Genomic DNA, 22,694 nt, shown 5'->3' on the forward strand with positions numbered 1-22,694 from the left:
ATCATTCTGGCCTCCTCCCCTTTCTTAACTATAAATCCTCTCTTCGAGAGTGAGAAGCCTGTATCCCACCAGCCACCACCCACTTACTAATTCAGTTCCAGGATATATGCTGAGTAGTATCAGAATTGTTAATCTGTGCCCTGATAGGAACCCACATTATCTGCTAGAGTGCAGTTCGATTCCTTTGCCTTCAGTCATGCAGACTCCAGTAATTTCCAAAGCTACTTAGGCCAGCACCCTTCCCCTTCCCTCTTCAGTGAGGTTGCTCCATCCATATATATAACAGCCTAAGTGACCATTATGACCGAACGACCAGATGACCGGCCAGTAGCTATGATGCGCACTGACCCAAACCTTGCTGCTGGGGCCCTGACAGTTCCAAATCTGGTTCACCTGAACCCCGGACCCAGACAGGAGGTAGGAGGGAGCCCGATTCGTCATGGAATCGGCCATTGGTTAGCTTGCTGCTGGGGCCAACTTCCCGTGGCCCCGCCCCCCCCACCTCCGGTCATCCCTGATCGCTGGCCAGGCCGAGGGACCCCACCCATGCACAAATTCATGTACTGGGCCTCTAGTACATTAATAATACAGATTCTCACATCATAGTTTGCCTTCCTTCCTGGACCCGCCAATCTTATAAATGACTTTTTAAAATTTTGCACGCATTAACATTCACTCTGTGCTGTAAAGTTCTATGGGTGTTGTGTGTTTTTTTTAGCTCACGTGATATTTTTTATTAAAGTGCAACACACCTATATAAAGTACACAAATCATTAATCATATGGTTTAATGAATTCTTACAGTGAACACATCCTTGTAACTAATACCCAGATAGATAAACAGGACATTAAGAGCCATCAGAAGCCCTCCTTGTAACCCCTCCCAGTTGCTACTTCCCCCACCCTAGAGTTACCATTATTCTGGCCTCGAACATCGCAGATTAGTTTTGCCTATTTTCTAACATTATATAAGTGGAATCATTCAGCATGTGCTCTTTTGTGTCTGACTTATTTTGCTCAGCATTATTTAAAAAAACATTTTGACTGAGATATTGACATATAATATATTTGTTTCAGATGTACAATAATGATTTGATTATTTGTGTACATTGCAAATTGATCACCACCATAAGCTTAGTTAACATCCATCACACACAAAGGTACAAATTTTTTCATATATATATATATATGTATTTTATTATTGACAGTATTATAGATGTCTCTCATTTTCTCCACACACACCCCCCCCCCTCCATCCAGCCCCTATCCCCACAGGCCTTCACCACCCTACTGTCTGTGTCCATGAGCTATGCATATAAGTGTATAAGGGTTTTGACAAATGTGTAATGTCATGTATCTGCCATTACAGTTTCAAACAGTTTTACAGCGCATTTCTTTTGTCACTGAATAATATTCCATGCATGGATGTACCACAGCTTATCCATTCACTTGCTGAAGGACATCTTTGTTGCTTCCAGTTTTTGGAATTATGAATAAAGCTGCTATAAACATTCATGCCAGCAACTTTTTTTTTTTTTTTACTGACTATATATACATTCATGACTTGTGTACTTCTTTGAACCAGTTTTTCTATCCTGCTAGTTTCTTCATTAATAACATGTGCCCACTATATATTTCTATGAGAATTATATTTTTAACCTTTTGACAACCATACTTGACATGCTATTTTTATAACATGTCTCTGGGGTGATATAAGTAAGGTATTTTCTTTTGCAGCTTGAGACACATGTTGCATGATCTCAAGGTCATGGCCACCAACCTTATATCCATTGGCATGGACCTTCATGTGGCCTTGGATTGGGTGAGCACTTTTTAAAAAGATGTTTTTATTGATTTCAGAGAGAAAAAGGGAGAGGGAGAGAGGAATAGAAACATCAATGATGCGAGAGAATCATTGATAGTCTACCTCCTGCACGTCCACTACTGGGGATCGAGGCCCCAAAGCGGGCATGTGCCCTGACTGACCGGAATCAAACTGTGACCTCCTGGTTCATGGGTCAGTGCTCAACCACTGAGCCACACCTGCTTCCACACGCTTTGCACTTCTAAGGGTAGCCCCAGGGGAACATTTCTGATGAGTGGTGCTTTGTTGGAGACCTCTTACAAGAGAGGTTGTTTAAAGTATGACCTTGCTTTTAAAGCTCCTCAAGATGATTCTGTGTGCCCTTCAGACTTTTATCAGGTCACATTAGGATGTTGTTCTTGTAGGGAGAGTGGAGGGACAGTGGGATGGAAACAGTGCTGGGTTTGAGGACCCTTCTGCTACTCAGTGCCCAGTCCGTTAACACCTTGAGCCTCAGCTTCTTCATTTTGTAAAGTAGGAAACATAGTGACACTGCAATACTGTGGGTGATGAAATATACTCATCCATCGAGATGTTTTTCTGAAATAAATGAAATTATATGTATGACATGCTTTCTAAGCGCTATAGAAGGATAAGTTATTACTGTCTAGTACAGGGTTTGGCAAATTTCTATAAAGAAACAGATAGTAAATATTTTCATCTCTGCCCTTGTAGTTCAAAAGCAGCCACGGACAGCACATAAACCAATGAGCACAGCTGTGTTTCAATAAAACTTTATAAAAACAGACAGTGGACCGTATGTGGCTCACAGGCTGTAGTAGGCTGACTTCTTGTCTAGAATAAGCATGGAAAAACATAAACCACTCCCTCCTCCCTTCCTCCTGAAATCTCTTCCACATACAGTGCTGGAGAGGACAGTCAGTAATTCCCTGAGAGTCTTGAAGACTCAGAGACTACAAAGTCCCTAGGAGGGTTGAGTTACTTAACAGCCCAGTTTTTTAAAAAAACACAACTACTTCCCTGCTTTCTACATGGGGTCCCATCTTCTCCGTGGGTGGAGCCGACCCTGCTTCTGTAGGAACTACCTCTTTTGTCTATACATAGAACTGGGGCATATGATGGTCTGGGATGACCAAAACCCTGTTATATCCTGAGCTGAACCAGAGAGAAGCAGGAAGGAAAAGGACTTCAGATCTTTCCCTGCATCTTATGTGCCAGACACTGTGCTAGGTGCTTTTCGTATTGGACTCACTTAAAACTGGCAGTAATTCTATGAGTTAGGTGTTAGCACACCCCTTTTACATTTGGCAAGTTTAAATTCTGTAGTTGGAATATTCAGCTTTCCATATATGTACATTTCTTCCGTAGTCAGGACATGCCAATTTCCACAGAGAGTAGAAAGTTAAATTTTGTCAACTCAAGGTAGCTCAGTTACTTCTGGACTTAAATGTAGCTGGTACAGTTTTAAACCCAATGAAAGCAAGTTTCCCCCCACTCCTCTCCTTCACCCCTTGTCGCTGGAGGTGAGCTAAGTTTCTGGGTCATTGGCTTAAATACTGTCTTGAGGGGAGAGGTGGACACCGGCCTCCGTCCTTGCGGCATTTTCCCGAGTAGAAGTTTGTCTTTTCTAGTCTTCATGGTCCTCGTGGTTTCCTGTCATGTCTGTGAGGATCATACCCTCCTCCTCCTTGTTTCATACCCTGGCTGCTCTGGGACTATGTCTCCTGCTCAATCGCTTACCTGTTTGTCCAGAGACTCAGGAACCTTTTGCTTATGGGTCTATGAAGCTGCCCTGAGGGTCACCTGACCAGGAGGTTCCCTCAGCCCTATTGTTAGGCTGCTCCTCTGGGGCCAAGCTGGATATGAGTCTTCTTCATAAGACTTGAATTCTCTGAGCTAGGCAATGGTCTCTTTGGCCCTGGATACCCTGTAAGATTATCTGGGATTTCTCTCTCCCCTTCTGCCCAAGGTTTTTGATCAATGGAAGGGGTACTTCTTTGGGACCTAAATGTTGGCTATAGCCCTGCTGTCCCTTTTCCCCACAGCAATGAATTAATCTTTGTCTTTTTTTAAGCAGAAAAAAATCTGTTTATGTCATCTTACATTTTTCTTTTTTTTTCTTTTTTCAGCTCATAGTATAAACGCTGCAGAATTGTCTAGGTCAGTGGTTCCCAACCTTTTTTTGGCCATGCCCCACCTAAGCAACTCTAAAATCCTGATGTCCACCCCCCCCCCGTGACATATAGTTATTATTATTCAAAAAGTGAACTCCTATTCACATGGAGGAAACCTAAAAGGCCATTAACTTGGTCTAAACAAGCTTCCAAAGAACATAACATCCATAAAAGAGAAAAATTAAAGAAAGAAAGGACAGTTGAAGTACTGAGGAAGAAATCACTAAGAAATTGTTAAAATAATTCTATATAATAAAAGGCTAATATGTAAATTGTCCCCTCGGGAGTTCAACCAACTGGGAGTTCGACCGCTCGCTATGACATGTGCTGAACACCAGGGGGTGGCACGAAACGGAGGAAGGCCCTGGCCGGCAGCCTGAAGGCCCTGATTGGTCCTGATCGCCAGGCCTAGGGACCATACTTGTGCACGAATTTCATGCACCAGGTCTCTAGTAATAATATGAAATGATATGAAAAAATAGCAAATAAAGTTTTAAAACAGAGAAAAATGCATAAATATGTCAATATAGTATATGAGGCCCCTAGAACCATAAGAAATACAAAAAATTCACTGTTAATAATTCATTCTCAAAATGTCTCCCTTAAAAATCAAATTGCCTCCCCCCTGTGGGGCGTGTGCCCCACGTTGGGAGCCACTGGTCTAGATCCTAGTCCCTTAGGAGTTCAACATTGTGTCTCTCAAACATTTTTCTCTCCCAAGCCCCGTGCCTGCTGCAGAAAAAAAAAAAAAAAATTGCTTTGTTTTCAATATATTGTCTCCATTCTAGGCTCCTAAAAAGCCTAATTTTAAAACTCACAGGTGAGCAGTTATTTCTTTGATTTCAGCATATTTGCCTTTCCCCTAAGAACAGTGTTTATGGAAAACTGCTTTTGTTTAGTTTGCTCATTTTTCCCCCTAGAGATAAATATTATGAAAAGCTTAAGATCACATTCAATACAAATCAGTTTAGGATTCTGTTTGTTTCATTGTCTGAATGATGAAGGCAAGGGAAAGGGCACAAGGAATCAGAAGGAGAAATCTTGGATAGCATCTCCAAAGTATCATCTGTGCATCCTCACCTATGAGGAAACCGAGGTCCTGAGAGGTTGACCAGTTGGCCCAACATCACACTAGAGAGAGGGGAGGATGCGGGGCTCCTTGCTGGGTCGGCTCTAGGTCTGCCTGATTCCAAAACAAACACTGGAGTGGCGAAAGGAGTTTTCAGTTTCAGCAGTTTCAAATGCTGTAGAGAAGCCCAGTAAGATAGGAATGAAGACAGTTTTTGGATGAGGGGCTCATGGGTTACCTCTGACAGGGCTGTGCTCTGTCTATGCATGCTCAGAAGTCCTGATCCTGGGGCCAGATGTACCACTGAGGTATTGCTGATTGTGAGGAGCTCCCCAGGAGTGGTGTGTCCTTGCAGCATTTTATTCTGGGTGTGCAGTAGAGGAAGGTTCTAAAGAGTAGAATGTCAGCAAGGATATACAGTACTTTACATTACATAAGAAACCTGGGTGGAGGAAGGTACGGATTTGAAGAAAATAAGAAAATTTGGCTCCAAAGCCCATCTCTTATTTGACACTAATCCTATATAATAGAAGCCTAATATGCTAAGTGTCCAGTTGTCCGGTCATCCGTTGAACCAATCAAAGTGCAATATGCTAATGATATGCTAAGGCCACTCAACCACTCGCTATGACATGCACTGACCACCAGGGAGCAGACAGTCGACCAGTTGCTATGACATGCTCTGACCATCAGGGGGCAGACACTTTGACCAGTAGGTTAGCTTGCTGCTGAGGTCTGACATCGGGATTGAGCGAGATGGGCCAGACATGCCCTGGAGCCCTCCTGTGGTCCCTCCCTCGTGTCCCTCCTCAGCCCTGATTGTGCACTGGTGGGGTCCTTTGGCCTGGCCTGCACCCTCTCGCAATCCAGGACCCCTTAGGGGATGTTGGAGAGCCGGTTTCGGCCCAATCCCACAGGCCAGACCGAGGGACCCCACTGGTGCACGAATTTGTGCACCGGCCTCTAGTTATATCAGAAAACTGTGAAGTCCAGCATCTCTAGAATCTAGGTGGTTTCTGCAAACTTACCTCTTTGGACTTCTGTGGCATCAGGCACCAAGTTGACTTTGGCCTCTTTGCTCATTGACAACTAAGGGTTTAGTAATTTTATCTAAAGTGTGCAAATTGGGATTCCTCCATTAGCTCCCTGGTTCTGTTAGGAAAGAGGTAATCTTGGTGACTTGGCCAATTTCTTGTGACAAATAAAGTACAATGCAAGAAGCTCAGGCTGACAGGAAGGTCACTGTTGGAGCATAAAAGACAGCATGGTGCAGTGGGAGCTAGGTGACCATGGGTTCAAATCTCAGTTCTTGGAAAAATTACTTAAGCTGTCCAGTTTTCAGTTTCTTTACATAGGGGTTGGGGATAGAATATGTCATGTTCCTAACCCATAGTAGGTGCTCTCATAACTACTACACAGCACTTTGTGCTTGGTTACGTGGGGCCTGGCCTAGCTCCTTTGCTCCAGAGCACAGCCATTGATTTTAAGAATCTTATAATTCCCTTCAGCTTTCAGGCATGATTTTACAGGTCATGGCAATGAGCAATGATTAAAGAATACAGCAAACCCTGGCACCCAAGTTTGGAAGATGGGCCAAAGGACAATTCTCCATTCCTGGCCAAGAGGACTAAATGGAGACCCTTTGGCTAAGCCCACTTAGTGACCTCTTTGGATGAGCTGTTGGTAGGAGTCTCCTCACTGGCAGCTGACTCTTGCCTAAGTTGCATGAGTTATCCCTGCTTTGCAGATTTAGGGCTAATAAGTCCTTGGATGAAGGCTGGAGACTGGGACACAATCCTGGCCATGGCAGGCAGGGCTGGACTGAGATAGCTCATTCATAAGCTCATTCATTGAAAATTTGAAAACCAAGGGCTCTGCCTCTGGCAAAGTAACGTAGGTTTTCCGAAAACCTGTTTTTCTCTGGACTTTTGACTATGGGGTGATATGTGCTTATTTGAACAAGGATATCTAAGAAAGGAAAAAGGATGAATAGGTGGAGCAAAAACTTTTCAACATCTGCTTTATGATTTATAAAAGGGATATAATGCCATGCCATTAAGGGATTCTTCCCAGGAAAATGTTGCTATTTTACAAAGAAACATCTTGTTAAAAAACTTGAAAAGTTTGCCTGTACTAAGTCTGTTGAGTATAACAGGAAGAAAAGAGGTATTCTATTCCACTGCCATTTAGAACTGGTTTCTAGAGCTTTTCCCTGACTTGGCTATATGCTGGTCAATAGAATGAAATCTGTTTTACAACCTGAATCTTTTCACTCAATCTTCCATTCATTTTGATGGAGTAATATGTATATTATACACACATTCAATATGTTGGCTATGAAATAACCAACTAATATCAACATAAATTCCTTCATTTCTCCTGTCTGACTTCTCTCATTCTTCAGTTATTTTAATGTTTCATAATTGACTGGTTACATTCACCTTCTTCTTAATTCAGTAATTTTTAGACTTCTCAGCTAACCTGTAGATTTTCTAATGCAGTACAGAGTTTTCTTTCATATTGCCTAGAGCACTTGTACATAGCATTTGGCCTGGAAGAAGGAACCAGCTCTACCTTTAGGGTGTTTTTGTTGAGAAAGGATTCAGGCAAGAAGTGATGCTTGAACTCAGTCTTAAAGGAGGTACTCTTCAGGTAAAAAGGGTAGGAAAGGAAATCCAGGTAAAGTATGGGGTAAGAAAGAGCATGGACACAAATCCTCTACGAGAGAACATATTCAAAAGAAAGCTGCAAAATGGAAAATCAAGAAAGATAGACATCATTGCAGGTAGACATTGAAGTGGACCTAATTCGCTTTTCTTTTTTAAAAGCCTCCAAAGACAAATGCAGCTGAAAACCTAATTAAAACGAATACAAAATTTGTTTACTAAAAAAAAAAAAAAAAAAAAAAGGCATGGAGGAAAGTGCAGGTGGATTGTAAGGCTGTTCTGGTGCTTGGAGTTGCAGCTGGGAGAAAGGTGAGAGGTGTGGCTGAGAACCTGGTCACCAAGGGCATTATGGCCCCTGCATGGATGTCCTGTAAGTAACTCAGATCCTTTGGAAGATTGTAAGCTGGGGGTAAAGGGTAGATGGACTTGGATTTAGGGATATAAAAATGGGGAACCTGATCGGATTTGAATTTTTGAAAACGGCTGTGACAGCAATGTGAGCAATAGGCAAATCTTAACCTCCGTTCCCTCATTTTCTAGAGTAAGTACTATAGGTTTTGCACCAAGGTTAGAAAAGATAATGTATGTGAAAGTAATAAGTATAATTAATATTATTTTTGTGTGAGTCATAAATGAGTTAATATGCTTTTTAAGAAGAGATCAGCTTTGTGATCGGAGGCAAAATACACATGCTTGGTATTGGTACCACCTGATTTATAGAGTTTTTAAACATCTGTGGGTTTTTTTGTTTGTGGGTTTTTTAATGGGAGCAGCTATTGCTAATTGGTTGTCTGCTTTAGCTTAAACTCTACTACAAATTGGAAGTATAGGGGAAGAGCTGATGAACATTGATTATTGAAGAGGAAAAAAAAAAGCCCATGCCCCCCCCCCCGCAAGTTGTGCATTAAAAAAAGGAGACATGTACTACTATTTGTAATATCCTAAACAATAAAAAAAAGAAAAATGTTTTCCATCTGCTCATAACATGTAGCAAGCCAAGTGCTTGAAAACCTCATCATATTTACCCAAACTTTCTTCCCCAAAGAGTATGTGTTGTGAGTAGGTGAATAGAAACCTGGTGTGTAAATAGCTGAATATCCAAAGGCGTAACATACACGAGGCTTCTTATATGTGCAATATTCATCTGATTTTATTCAGTGTGCGTATTAAGAAGGACCCTGGTACTTAAAGAAAATTAGGAGCTTTTCAAAGCTCAAGTCTGAACCCTGCATCACTCCTTGGTGATGGTGACCCAGCAGATCATATCACCTCCCTGAGCCCCTCCTTTCTCTGTAAAATGGGGAATGTAGGAAGACCTACTTCATAGGGCTGCTGAGAGGATGCCTTGAGGTCATCTGATTGAAGCCCTCCATACAGTGGCAGACAAATGATAAACACTCGATAAGTCATTAGGGCTGGGATAGTGCTGGAGTAGCACTATTCTTTTCTGATGATAGCAATCAGACATTTAATTTCAGGTTGCTTCTGACGAAAAAGAGGATTGAATTTAGTCTATAAAAGGTCTTGAGCCTGAAGAAATACCAGAGTCCAGTACCTGCTCTGTGATGCAGGGCCCAGACGAGGGTTGGTCCTGCCAGCCTGACCAGGCCACATGCACAGGAGGGCAGGGCATAAAGGTGCTGAGGAGATGGCCGTTCCTGTGCTGCAGAGACAGCATGAATGGTGACCAGGAGCAAGGCGACACAGTCCAGGAGCAGCAGATGTGAAAGTCAAATTGTCTTTATTCTTTTACCATAGTATTTGGAATGGGTAGCAGCACTGCCGGGGGGGGGGCTTGGGGAGGGGTGGAGAGGGAATCTGTTGGATGGGAATCTTACCTTTGAGCATCGGTTATATCTGGTGCTTATTTTAAGCACAGTTCATGTTAGACTTTTCAATGGCAAATCGAGGAGTAGACGAAAAATAGGCTCAGAGGAAAGGTTCTTTGCAAAAGTTCAAAGTGGCCAAAAGTTTATTCTTGCATTCATCATGCATGTGCCTTAGAAGTATGTAAATTTTTTTTTTAAATTATGTTATTTTTAGAACCTGACTTAAAACAAACCTTCCAGGTAGCACATAGCTGTCCCCATCTTTCTAGCATCTCTGCCTTTGGCTGATGGGATGCCATGCATTCTTGACCGTCGGTATCAGCTCTGGTATGGGTCTAAAACCAAGTAAATTCATACCTCAGCCATAAATCAGGATCTTCTAGATAGCCAGATTCAGGTGCTCTACTCTTCCCAACAGACGCCTCTCCGCCACCCCGGCCCCACCAAAATGAGGAGAGGCACATCCTGAGTTAAGCTCTGGGCTTGGCCAGGCACACAGCAAGGGTGTTGGTTGCTGATGGGCTCAATGCACAGCCCACTTGACTGAGCCATGTATGTGCTCAGGCTTAACTACACTGGCAAAATCTGTAAGGGTATTTCTAGATATTTCCCATGATTGACTCCTCTGAGGAAATGATAATGTTTAAAAATATATATGTACACACACATGTTTAATTGCTTTTTAAAACCACAACTAAAAAATTCTTTGCCATTGGGTAAAATTAAATCTGACAAGAAACCCTATGAGTTTTTATTAGTACCATATTGTTTTCTTTGGCTCCATGTATTATATTGGTAAAATGGCAACAACGGCAAAAAAAAGGGGGGGGGGGAATTGTAAAAAGGCACATATTTTGTACAAAAATACAGTTTTAAAAGCTCTTTAAGTACATTTCATATTATTAAGAGTTGGCCTATATATCTCTATGTCTGCATATTTTTCCTACATTTGGGATTTTAGAAATGTCAGGTACTGTTTACACAGTATATGTGTAAGTTCTTCCTAAAGCTCAACAACCAATGATAATCTTTTTATACTCAGAGCATTCCATGTTTTGGAAGATACGATTTGCGTACACTGTACAGTTACTGGCTGATAAATCTATGTGATTCAGTCCACTTGCATACTGAAAATCAATATTTCATACTGGGGGAACATTTTAGTTCCAAAGTCCTTGAGTGATGGCAAATGGTAAAGAACATTAGCTGTCAATTTCTTCAGGAATTGGTTTTCAGTGCTTTTTCCAATCTGGTGAGCAGGTGATACAATCAGAAGGAAGTATCCTTTGCCTTTGAGAACTGTCCGAAAATTTGCTCATGTTATTATCACAGTCCATTATAATGAAGATGATAGTACTAAAAGAGAGGGAAAAGGATAGGTGTTAAAAGAATAACATTAATGTACAATTAAAAAAAAAACAACATGTGTTTTTTTATAGGAAAGATTCCAAAATACATCATTTAATAATGTTTATTTTTCCAAAGAAATGCCTAGCAGTTCTTATTCAGGTGAAGTGAAAGGTAAGATTCATTTTGAAGGAGCCTATTCTGGGGAAGTGTGGTCCCAACTCAAATCCCAAATGACCAAACAAGGGAAACAAACTTGGGTAGCTTGTCACTCTCTCTACTGTAGTCTCTTGTTTAGATATTTGTGTTTTTCTCTAGCACGTACTTCTTTTTTTCTTTTTATAATGACCATTCTAATAGGTATGTGGTGTTATTGTGGTTTTGATTTGCATCTCCCTGATGATGACTGATGTTGAGCATCTTTTAATGTGCCTGTTGGCCATCTGTATGTCTTTGGGAAAGGCTCTATTCAGATCATCTGCCATTTTTAAATTGGATACTTTTTTTGCTAGAGTTGTATGAGATTTTTTTAAAAAAAATATTTTGTGTATTATTCCCCAACCAGATCTATGATTTGCAAAATCATCTTCCACTCAGTAGGTTACATTTTCATTTTGTTAATGGTTTTCTTTGCTATGCCAGAGGCTTTTTAGTTTGATATAGTCACACTTGTTTATTTTTTGCTTTTGTTGCCTTTTCTTTTGGTGTAAAATCCAAAAAATTATTGCCAAGACAGATGTCAAGGAGCTTATTGCCTGTTTTCTTCTAGGAGTTTTATGATTTCAGGTCTTATATTCAAGTCTTTAAGTCAATTTGAGTTAATTTTTGTGTGTAAGATAGTGGTCCAGTGTTATTCTTTTGCATATGGCTGTCCAGTTTTCTGCACCATTTACTGAAGAGATGGTCCTTTCCCCATTGTATATTCTTGGCTCCTTTGTCATAAATTAATTGACCATAAATCCATGGGTTTATTTTTGGGTTTTCTATTTTGTTCCATTGATCTATTGTCTGTTTTTTAAAATAAGTTTTTATAGATTTTTAGAGAGAGGAAGGAAGAGGGAAAGAGAGATATAAACATCAATGATATGAGAGAATCATTGATCTGCTGCCTCCTGCATGCCCTCTATTTGGGATTGAGCCCAAAACGTGGGCATGTGCCCTAATCAGGAATCAAACCAGTGACCTCTTGGTTTCTGGATCGATGCTCAACTACTGAGCCACACCAACCAGGCTATTGTTTGTTTTTGTGCCAACACCATACTGTTTTGATTACTATACTTTGTAATATAGTTTGAAATCAGGAAGTGTGAATCCTCCAGCCCTTTTTTTTTTCTTTTTTCCTTTCACAAGATTACTTTGGCTATGTGGGGTCTTTTGTGGTTCTATACACATTTAGTATTATTTGTTACATTTTTGTGAAAAATGCCAGAGGGATTTTGATGGGAATTGCACCGAATCTGTAGATTCCTTTGGTATGTATGGCCATTTTAACAGTATTAATTCTTCCAATCCATAATTACAAAATATCTTGCCATTTATTTGTGTCTTCTTCAATTTCTTTCAGCAGTATCTTATAGTTCTTTAAACGTCTGGTGGAATTTTTAAAAAATATATATATCTTATTGATTTTTTACAGAGAGGAAGGGAGAGGGATAGAGAGTTCGAAACATCAGTGAGAGAGAAACATCAATCAGCTGCCTCCTGCACACCTCCTACTGGGGATGTGCCCACAACCAAGGTACATGCCCTTGACGGGAATCGAACCTGGGACCTTTCAGTCCACAGGCCAACACTCTATCCACTGAGTCAAACCAGTTAGGGCTGTCTGGTGGAATTTATCAGTAAAGCCATCTGGTCCTGGATTTTGTTTGTTGGGAGGCTTCTGAATACTGATTCCACCTCCTTACTAATAACTGATCTATTTGGATTCTATATATATTTTTTTCTTTTATTTTTTATTTTTTATTTTTTTATTTTTTTAAATTTCTTTATTGATTAAGGTGTCACATATTTGTCCTCATCCCCCCATTCCCATCCCACCCCCCTCCCCACGCATGCCCCAACCCCCTGTTGAACTTAACCGTTGGATAGGCTCATATGCATGCACACAAGTCCTTTGGTTGAACTCTCCCCCTCCCCCCACCCTCCCCTATCCTCCCTCTGAGGCCCGATAGTCCAATCGATGCCTCCTTGTTTCTGGTTCTGTTCTTGTTCCTCAGTCTATGTTGTTCATCATTTCCCCCAGATGAGCGAGATCATATGTCACTAGATATATACTTATAAGAACTGAATGTGAGACGAGCAATAATAGTTATGCTGACAGGCAAATGAATCAGTCTGTAGTGAGTTTCTTTCTGGACCAACAGTTCTTTTGAGACCCAATTTCAATGTCCACCAGTTCCTTATGTGTACATGTCAGCACTGACCCCTCAGCTCTGGATGGTGGACAAATGGTGGTAACGGAGGTCCGACTCCCTCTGGTTTGGTCTCGGCCGGACCCAGGGGCACGGCTTCACCCGGACTAAGGGGCACGTGGCCTCACCCATACCCAAGGGGCACGTGGCCTCACCCGGGCCCGGGACCCAGCCTCACCCGGATGGATCCAGGGGCACACGGCCTCACCCGGACCCAGGATCCGGCTTCACCCGATCCCAGGGGCGCAAGGCCTCACCCGGACCCAGGGGCGCGTGGCCTCACCCGGGCCCAGGGACCCAGCCACACCCGGGTCCAGGGGCGCGTGGCCTCTCCCAGACCCAGGGGCGCGTGGCCTCACCCGGATCCAGGGGCGCATGGCCTCACCCGGACCCAGGGACGCGTGGCCTCTCCCAGACCCAGGGGCGCGTGGCCTCACCTGGACTTAGGTGCGCGAGGCCTCACCCAGATCCAGGGACACATGGTCTCACCCGGACCTAGGGGCGCGTGGCCTCACCCGGGCCTATGTGCGCGAGGCCTCACCCGGATCCAGGGTCACATGGCCTCACCTGGACCTAGGGGCGCGTGGCCTCTCCCAGACCCAGGGGCGCGTGGCCTCACCCGGACCTAGGTGCGCGAGGCCTCCCCCGGATCCAGGGACACATGGCCTCACCCGGACCCGCGGGCGCGTGGCCTCTCCCAGACCCAGGGACACATGGCCTCACCCGGATCCAGGGACACATGGCCTCTCCCAGACCCAGGGGCGCGTGGCCTCTCCCAGACCCAGGGGCGCGAGGCCTCACCCGGACCTAGGCGCGCGAGGCCTCACCCGGACCCTGGGGCGCGTGGCCTCACCCGGACCCTGGGGCGCGAGGCCTCACCCGGGCCTAGGTGCGCGAGGCCTCACCCAGATCCAGGGACACATGGCCTCACCCGGACCCAGGGGTGGATTCTATATTTTCATGATTCAGTTTTGATAAGTTATATGTTTCTAGGAACTTATTTCTTCTATGTTGTCCAATTTGTTGGTGTATAACTGTTCTTAGTAGTCTCTTATGATCCTTTTTATTCCTCTGGTATGAGTTGTAATATCCCCTCTTTCATTTCAGATTATATTTATGGCCATCTTTTTTTTTTTTTGTGTGTGAGTCTAATGAAAGGTTTGTCATTTAAAAAAAAATTCTTTTCAAATACCAGCTCTTGGTTTCATCAATCTTTTCTATTGCCGTTTTAGTCCCCATTTCATTTATTTCTGCTCTTATCTTTATTTCCTTACATCTACTAATTTGGGGCTTCATTTGATCTTTTCCTAATTCCTGGAGGTGTAAAGTTAGGTTATTTGAGATTTCTCTTGTTTCTTGATGTAGCCATTTATTACTATGAGATTCCCTCTTAGAACTGCCTTTGCTGAATCTCATAAGTTTTGGTATATTGTGTTTCCATTTTCATTTGTCTTAAGGTATTCTTGTTGTGTTGCTAATAATTCTCACCTGAGAATATTTTTCAGTTGCTTTTCAGAGAGAGAGGAAGGGAGGGAGGAAGAGGGAGAAAGAGAAACATTGATGTGAGACACATCCATTGGTGGCCTTCTGCATTCGCTCCGACAGGGCAGGGTGTGAACCTGTAACCCAGGTATGTACTTTTTTTTTTTTTAATCTTTATTGTTCAGATTATTACAATTGTTCCTCTTTTTTCCCCCCATAGCTCCCCTCCACCTGGTTCCCACCCCACCCTCTGCCCTTACCGCCCCCCCCCCACTGTTCTCATCCATAGGTGTACAATTTTTGTCCAGTCTCTTCCCGCACCCTCTACACCCCTTTCCCCATGAGAATTGTCAGTCCACTCCCTTTCTATGCCCCTGATTCTATTATATTCACCAGTTTATTCTGTTCATCAGATTTTTTTATTCACTTGATTTTTAGATTCACTTGTTGGTAGGTATGTATTTGTTGTTCATAATTTTTATCTTTACCTTTTTCTTCTTCCTCTTCTTAAAGAATACCTTTCAGCTTTTCATATAATACTGGTTTGGCGGTGATGAACTCCTTTAGCTTTCTCTTACCTGTGAAGCTCTTTATCTGCCCTTCAATTCTGAATGATAGCTTTGCTGGGTAGAGTAATCTTGGTTGTAGGTTCTTGCTATTCATCTCTTTGAATATTTCTTGCCACCCCCTTCTGGCCTGCATAGTTTCTGTTGAGAAATCAGCTGACTGTCGTATGGGTGCTCCCTTGTAGGTAACTGTTTTTTCTCTTGCTGCTTTTAATATTCTCTCTTTATCTTTTGCTCTTAGCATTTTAATTATAATGTGTCTTGGTGTGGTCCTCTTTGGAATCCTTTTGTTTGGGGTTCTCTGCACTTCCTGGACTTGTAAGTCTATTTCTTTCACCAGGTGGGGGAAGTTTTCTGTCATTATTTCTTCAAATAGGTTTTTAGTATCTTGCTCTCTCTCTTCTTTTGGCACCCCAAAAATTCGGATGTTGGTACGCTTGAAGTTGTCCCAGAGGCTCCTTACACTATCTTCATATTTTTGGATTCTTTTTGCTTTTTGCTTTTCTGGTTGGGTGTTTTTTGCTTTTTTGTATTTCAAATCTTTGACTTGATTCTTGCGATCCTTAGTCTGCTGTTGGATCTCTGTATATTATTTTTTCAGTTCGTGTATGCTTAATTTCTAGTTGGTCCTTTTTCATATCCTCTAGGGTCTCACTAAATTTATCGGCCTTTTCTAGAAAATTCTTAAAAAACCTTATAACCGTGGTTTTGAACTCTATATCCAATCATTTGCTTTCCTACATTTCTTTCATTTGTGACCTGCTTCTTTGTCTCCACATTTTGGCTGCTTTCCTGAGTTGATAAAGGGGGTTTGTGTGCTAGGTGTCCTATAGGGCCCAGTGGCTCAGCCTCCCCAGTTACCTGAGGTGGACACACTTGGTGCACCCCTTTGTGGGCTGTGTACACAGTCTTGTTGTAGTTAAGCCTTGATTGTTGTTGGTATCATTGGGAGGAATTGACCTCCTGGCCAATTGGCTGTGAGGATCAGCTGTGTCTACGCTGGGAGATATTCTGTGCTGGAGACATCCTTATGAGACGAGACTTGCTTCAGTGGGGCTTTGGTGCTCACTGAGTCTGCCCCCCTGAGTGTGTCCCTTATGGATCTGAGAAGTTGTAATCTGGATGGTCCCACTCTGACCCCTGGGTACACTAGCTCTTGGATCTCCAAGGAGGTGCTAATTTAGCCTCTGCCTGAGGCCACCCAGCAGGAGCTACAGAGAGATCTGCAGATACCTCTTCTCTGTTTGGGTTTTGGAGGTGCCCAGATGAGGCCCAGCTGTGAAGCAATGCAAGCTGCTGTGGGGCCTTAGGCCTTCTTTTGAATGTTCTGGGTCTCACTGACTCAGCTGCAGTTTGTTAGGTAAGTTTAGAATTCAAAGGACCAGGCCATTCATATGCAAAAGCCTCTGCACTCAGCTTGGATGGGGCAGAGTCTCAGGGTGGAGCAAACAGCAATGGCTTCATGGGGCAGGATCTCAGGGCAGAGCAAACAGCAATGGCTTCCCATCAGCCCTGCCCTAAGAAGCCCCTGGGTCTCAGTGTCCTGCAGTAATCGCTCAGTGGCACCTCTGAGAGAAAGCCACCTTCGAGTTTCGCCCGTTGCCAGGCAGTCCAGTTTCTCCCCATATGAGTCTGGGTCCCCAGAGTCTCTCCCGGAACTGGAGTTCAGAGCAGTCAGGAGCTTTTGTCTCCCTCCTGATTGAGAAAGCCAGCCGCATACTCAGTTGCCAGCCCTTTCCGTGTGCGTACCTCCATACCTCTGCCTTCCGCAGCTCCTGTGAGTCTCAGTGTGCTTTTCTCTTTCCTTCTAGTTGTAGAATTTCCACTCAGCCAGCCTTCCTGTGGTTCTGGATGATGTCCATTGTGTCTTTTAGTTGTAGTTTGGAAATTGTTGTGCGAGGCAGCAGTTCAGGTGTTTACCTATGCCACCATCTTGGTTTCTCCCCCAGGTATGTACTCTTGACCAGAATCGAACCTGTGACCCTTGGGTGTTTCGGCTGATCTCTAACCACAGAGCGTACTGGCTGGGCTCAAGATATTTTATTTCTCTTTTGATTTCTTCTTTGACCCATTTGTAGTGCAGTAGCATACTGTTTAATCTCTACATATTTGTGAATTTTCCATTTTTCTTCTTGTAACTCATTTCTAGTTTTATATCCTTGTGGTCAGAAGAGATGTTTGATATGATTTCAGTCTTCTTAAACTTAGTAAGACTTGTTTTGTGGACTAACATAAGATATATCCTGGACAATGTCCCATATGTACTTGCGAAGAAGATGTATTCTGTTGCTTTTGGATGGAATGTTATGTATATTATCTGTTAAGTCCATTTGGTCTAATATGTTGTTTAAGGCCAATGTTTCCTTCCTGATTATCTACCTGGATGATTTATCCATTAAAGTCCTCTGTTATCATTGTATTGCTATTTGTTTCTCTCTTTAGTTCTGTTACTATTTGCTCTATATATTTTGGTGCTTCAAGTATAATGTGTTGGGTGCATAAATACTTACAAATGTTTATCCTCTTGTTATATTAACTTCTTTATCATTATGTAATGACCTGGTCTTATTAAAGTTTTTGTTTTAAAGTCTATTTTGCCTGCCTTGCCAGTATGGCTCAGTTGGTTGGGTGTCATCCCACGCACCGTAGGGTTGCTGGTTAGATTCCTGGTCAGAGCATATGCTCAGGTTGTGGGCTCCATTCCATTTGTTCTTGCATCAATGTTTCTCTCTCTCTAAATATCATTTAAAAGAAATCTTTGAAGTCTATTTTACCTCCTATTCATATAGGTACCCCAACTTTTTTTGGTTTCCATTTGCATGGAATATCTTTTTCTATTCTTTCACTTTCAGTCTGTGTGTCCTTCATTGAAGTGAATCTCTTGTAGGCAGCACATAGATTGTATTTTTATCTATCCAGCCACTCTGTCTTTAAAATTTTTTTAAAATATATTTTTATTGATTTCAGGGAGGAAGGAAGAGGGAGAGATAGAAACATCAATGATAAGAGAGAATCATTGATTGGCTGCTTCCTGCATGCCTCCGACTGGGGATCAAGCCTGAAACCTGGGCATGTGTCCTGACCAGGAATTGAATTGTGACCTCCTGGTTCATAGGTTGATGCTCAACCACTAAGTAACACTGGCTGGGCCACTCTATGTCCTTTGGAGAATTTAGTCCATTTACATTTAATGTAATTATTGATAACAATGTACTTAATGCCATTTGTTTTCTGGTGGTTTTGTAATTCCTCTGTTCCTTCTCTCTCTCTCTTTTTTTCTCTCTTGCTTTCTTCCTTTGTGATTTGATGAGTTTCATTAGTGGTATGCTTAGTTTCCTTTCTCTCTCTCCCTTTTTTTTTTTCTTTCTGTGTATCTACTATAGGTTTTTGCTTTGTAGTTACCATGAGGCTTATATATAACAGCTTATATTTATAACACTCTATTTTAAGTTAAAAACAATTTAAGTTTGATCACATTCTAAAGCTCTACACTTTTATTCTTCTCCCACCACATTTTATGTTTTTGATGTCACAATGAATATCTTTTTCTGTTGTTTATCCCTTAACAAATTATCAGTTATTTTTATTACTTTTCTTTTTTCAAACTTCATACTAGCTCTATAAGTGATTAATGTACCATCTTTACAAAATGAGAGTATTCTGAATTTTACTATTCACCTTTACCCATGAAATGTACATGTTCATCTTTTACCCAGTTACTTTTATTTTCAGCTTAAAGAAGTCCCTTTAACATTTTTTTATAAGACTAGTCTAGTGATGATGAAATCCTTTAGCTTTTGCTTTTCTGGAAAAATTTTTTAATCTCTTTTAATTCTGAAGGACAACTTTCCAACTAGAGTATTCTTGGTTGGATGTTTTTTATTTCAGCACTTGAATATATTGTGCCATTCTCTTCTGGCGTGCCAAGTTTCTGTTGAAAAAAAGAAAATCTGCTGATAGTCTCTTAGGAGTTTCTTTATATGCAACAAGTAGTTTTTCTCTTGCTAATTTTAATATTTTCTCCTTTAACTTTTTGATATTTTAAGAAACCTGTTGCAGGTCTCTTTGGTTTCCTCTTATTTGGAGCTCTCTGGTTTCCTGGATTAGATGTCTGATCAAGCTTATAGACATTTCTTCCCTAGGTTATGGACATTTTCAATCATTATTTCTTCAAATAAGCTTGTCTTTTTATCTTTTTCTTTTTCTTCTGGGACTTTCTAAAATGTGAATGTTGGTCCACTGGATGTCTCATAATTCCTTTAAGCTATCTTCACTTTTTGAAATTCTTTCTTTCTTGATTGAGTTAGTGAGCTCCACTGCCCTCTCTTTCAGTTCACTGATCCTTTCCTCTGCTTCATCTAGTATACTGTTGAATCCCACAGGTATATTTTTCATTGCAGTTATTGAATTCTTCAGCTCTGTGACTTCTATTTGGCACTTTCTTATTTTACTTATCTCTGTTTCATTAAGGACTTCTTGAGGTTTTATCTTGTTCTTTTATTTGAAACATATTTCTTTTCTTCATTTACCTTGATTCTCCATTTTGGTTTCCATACATTAGATAAAAGAGCCACCTTTTCCAGTCTTGAGGGAGTAGCCTTGTATAGGAGATGAACCTTATCATTGAACCCTGCCCTAGCTCTTGATTGTCTAAGTAGCCTATTTTATAATTAGTCCCCCAGTAATTGAGGCAATTCCAAGACCTGTCCGTGTACTAAAGGAGAGGCTCTCAGTCAGCACCCAGATTCGGACTGATTGGAAGCCAGATCTTCAGGCAGCTGCTTTTAAGATATGTAAATGTATACATAGGACCACAAATGTATGCCCCTCTGGCAACCAGACCTGGGTGACCTAGAAGTGTCTCCTGAGCAGTTGTCGCAATGATCAGGACACCAGATGAGCTTCTTTTTAGGAGATACTGATTACCTGGAATGAGGCAGAGTGAGTGTGCAAAGATGGAGTCCACTGGCCTCAGAAGCCCCCTAGAGGTGTGCCAAACCAGAAGCCTTGCCCCTCTTGCTGAAGCTCCAGGACAAGCAAATAGGCTTCTTTCACAGAAACACTTGGGGTATAATTCATTCTGCTGTGTGTGCTGTGCCCTGGGGGCGGTAGCTGGCCAAGAACTGTGTCTCTGTTACTGGCCCATGGGAACTGAGGAATGCAAGCTCTAGAAGTAGGGGATCAAGGGATGTCCCCTGGGCAGCAGCTGCAAAAAACTGGGGTACCCTTTAGAAATATACTGATGCTCTGCAGCAAGGTAGAGGGAGAGTGCAAAGATAGTGCCTGCCCTTCAAGGTCTTCCAACTTTAAAAAAAATAATAAAGGCTTAATAAGATACAATTCACATATCATTTAAAGTATACAATTAAAGTGGTTTTTATAATATTCACAAAGTTGTACAACTTAGAACATTTTCATCACCTCCAAAAGAAATCCCATAACTATTAGATTCACTCCTTCTCCCCAAAACTTTTAAATCTAGTTGTGATGAAGAAAATTAAGAGAACACATTCTAAAGAAGGTCATGTATTAAATGAAGCTTCAGATACGTACCTTTGAAATGGAAAAAAATCTCTAAAAGTCTCTTTGGCTTATTAACTTGTAAGGGGCACTGACTATATCTCTCCATTATCTTCTACAGCCTCTTGCCCATAGTAAATGCTAAATAAATACAGGTGGAATTAAATGCTTGGCTATCTGGAATGTGTATGGAACGCTATGAAAAAAAAAATATAACACTGGTGCCATATGTTAAAGAACAAATGTCTGAAAATATAACCTAGGCTAGTCAGTCTAACATTTATTGAGTACTTTCTCTACATTAGGCACCTTTATTATCGCCTCCTCACAACAACCTCATCAAGAGGATGCTATTATTATTCCTCAGTGGCAGAATCAGGACTGGATTCAGCGCCCTCTTGCTCTTTAATAGGATATAACCTCTGCAGCTCCCTCTTCAGTTCCCTCTACTGCTTACCTGTCTCCCTGTCTTTTTCACATATGAAGTTATTGATGTCTTCACACTGGAAATCGTTCCACTGCCCAGCGTAAATTAGCCCAGCACAGTCTTCTCCTGGCCCGTGGCCATGGCCCCAGTTATCTGGCTGTCCGGCTTTCCAATTTCTTTTAACAAAACAGAAATTGAATGTTATTTTAAAGTCATGTAGATGTTTTCTTTCTCCCAAAGCAGCAGGGAAATATAAAAAAAAAAACACCCCAAAACTGAAGCATGTCATTTGTCTTAGAATGAAAATGCATTATTTAAAAATTCATATATACTCTTTTTTATCCTCACCCAAGGATATGTTTAATTAAAAAAAATTTTTTTTTGAGGAAGGGAGGGAGGGTGGGAGGGAGAGAAGGAGAGAGAGGGGAGAGAGGGGAGAAAGAGAGAGGGGGGCAGAGAGAGAGAAAGAGAAAGAGAAAGAGAAAGGATACATCGATTGGTTGCCTCCTGTTCAAACCTGCGACCAATTGCTTGACCAGGAATTGAACCCACAATCTTTTTAGTGCAAAGTACGACCCTCCAACTAACTGAGCCACCTGGCCAGGGCTCATGCATAACTCTTAATTCAGAATAAGAATCAGCTGTTTTGCAGAGTACAGCTATACCTTATTTTATTGTGCTTTGTTTTATGATGCTGCAAATTTTTTTTTTTTTTTTTACATATTAAAGGCAAGACCTTCCCCCAGCAAAAAGATTATGACTTGCTTTATTGTGGTCTGGAACCGAGATGTGCCTATAGTGTGTATTGTAGCATCTCCCTACAAGGTTATTTTCTTTGTCCCAATGAAATCAACTCATTGAGCTACTTCATCACAATGCTGAGAGAGTAAATCCTTCTTCCACACAGATGAATGAAAATTGTCTCACGTGTACTGCGATGCTAACTTCTGGACACATGTGTAAATATTTGTGCATGAATTTATCTGCACTCTGAGTATATGATACACACACACACACACACACACACTCTCTCTTGTGAGAACCTAAAGGGATCCTTGTACATTTTGATACCTTGCTTCTCTAACAAGTCAGAGTCAGGCAGAGAAAGTGAGAGGCCCTACAATTCCAGACACTTGGTTATGGTCGTCTGGCTAAGTTGTAGATCATTGGTGGCTTTAGAAAGAAACAGTAATTTAACCTTACTGAAAATGACTCAGACATCTCACTTTTTTGGAAGAGAGATTCTTAAAAACAAGTTTTCTTTAAGATGAGTTCACTTGGGGCTTATTAACTTGGATGCCGCTGCTCAAATCACCACTTTGCCAAGTTTGCTCTTCTTTATTCTATTTTCATGCACTAAGTTAGAGGTGCTACCA

At 41.7% G+C, this 22,694-nt stretch overlaps 1 protein-coding gene across 1 annotated transcript in view; it reads right to left on the bottom strand.

Moving 5' to 3' along the window:
* Positions 1 to 10,214: 10,214 nt before the first annotated feature.
* COLEC12 (collectin subfamily member 12) overlaps positions 10,215 to 22,694 on the bottom strand; it is a 178,643-nt gene continuing 166,163 nt past the window's right edge. Inside the window, exons 9-10 of the mRNA XM_008160145.3 lie at positions 21,349 to 21,494; positions 10,215 to 10,918 (exon numbers count right to left, since the gene is read on the bottom strand). Coding sequence (XP_008158367.1) covers positions 10,899 to 10,918; positions 21,349 to 21,494 — 166 coding nt within the window. The 3' untranslated portion in view covers positions 10,215 to 10,898. The remainder of the gene's footprint in view (positions 10,919 to 21,348; positions 21,495 to 22,694) is intronic.

This window comes from Eptesicus fuscus, chromosome 12 (assembly GCF_027574615.1).
Source record: "Eptesicus fuscus isolate TK198812 chromosome 12, DD_ASM_mEF_20220401, whole genome shotgun sequence".
NCBI lineage: Eukaryota > Metazoa > Chordata > Mammalia > Chiroptera > Vespertilionidae > Eptesicus > Eptesicus fuscus.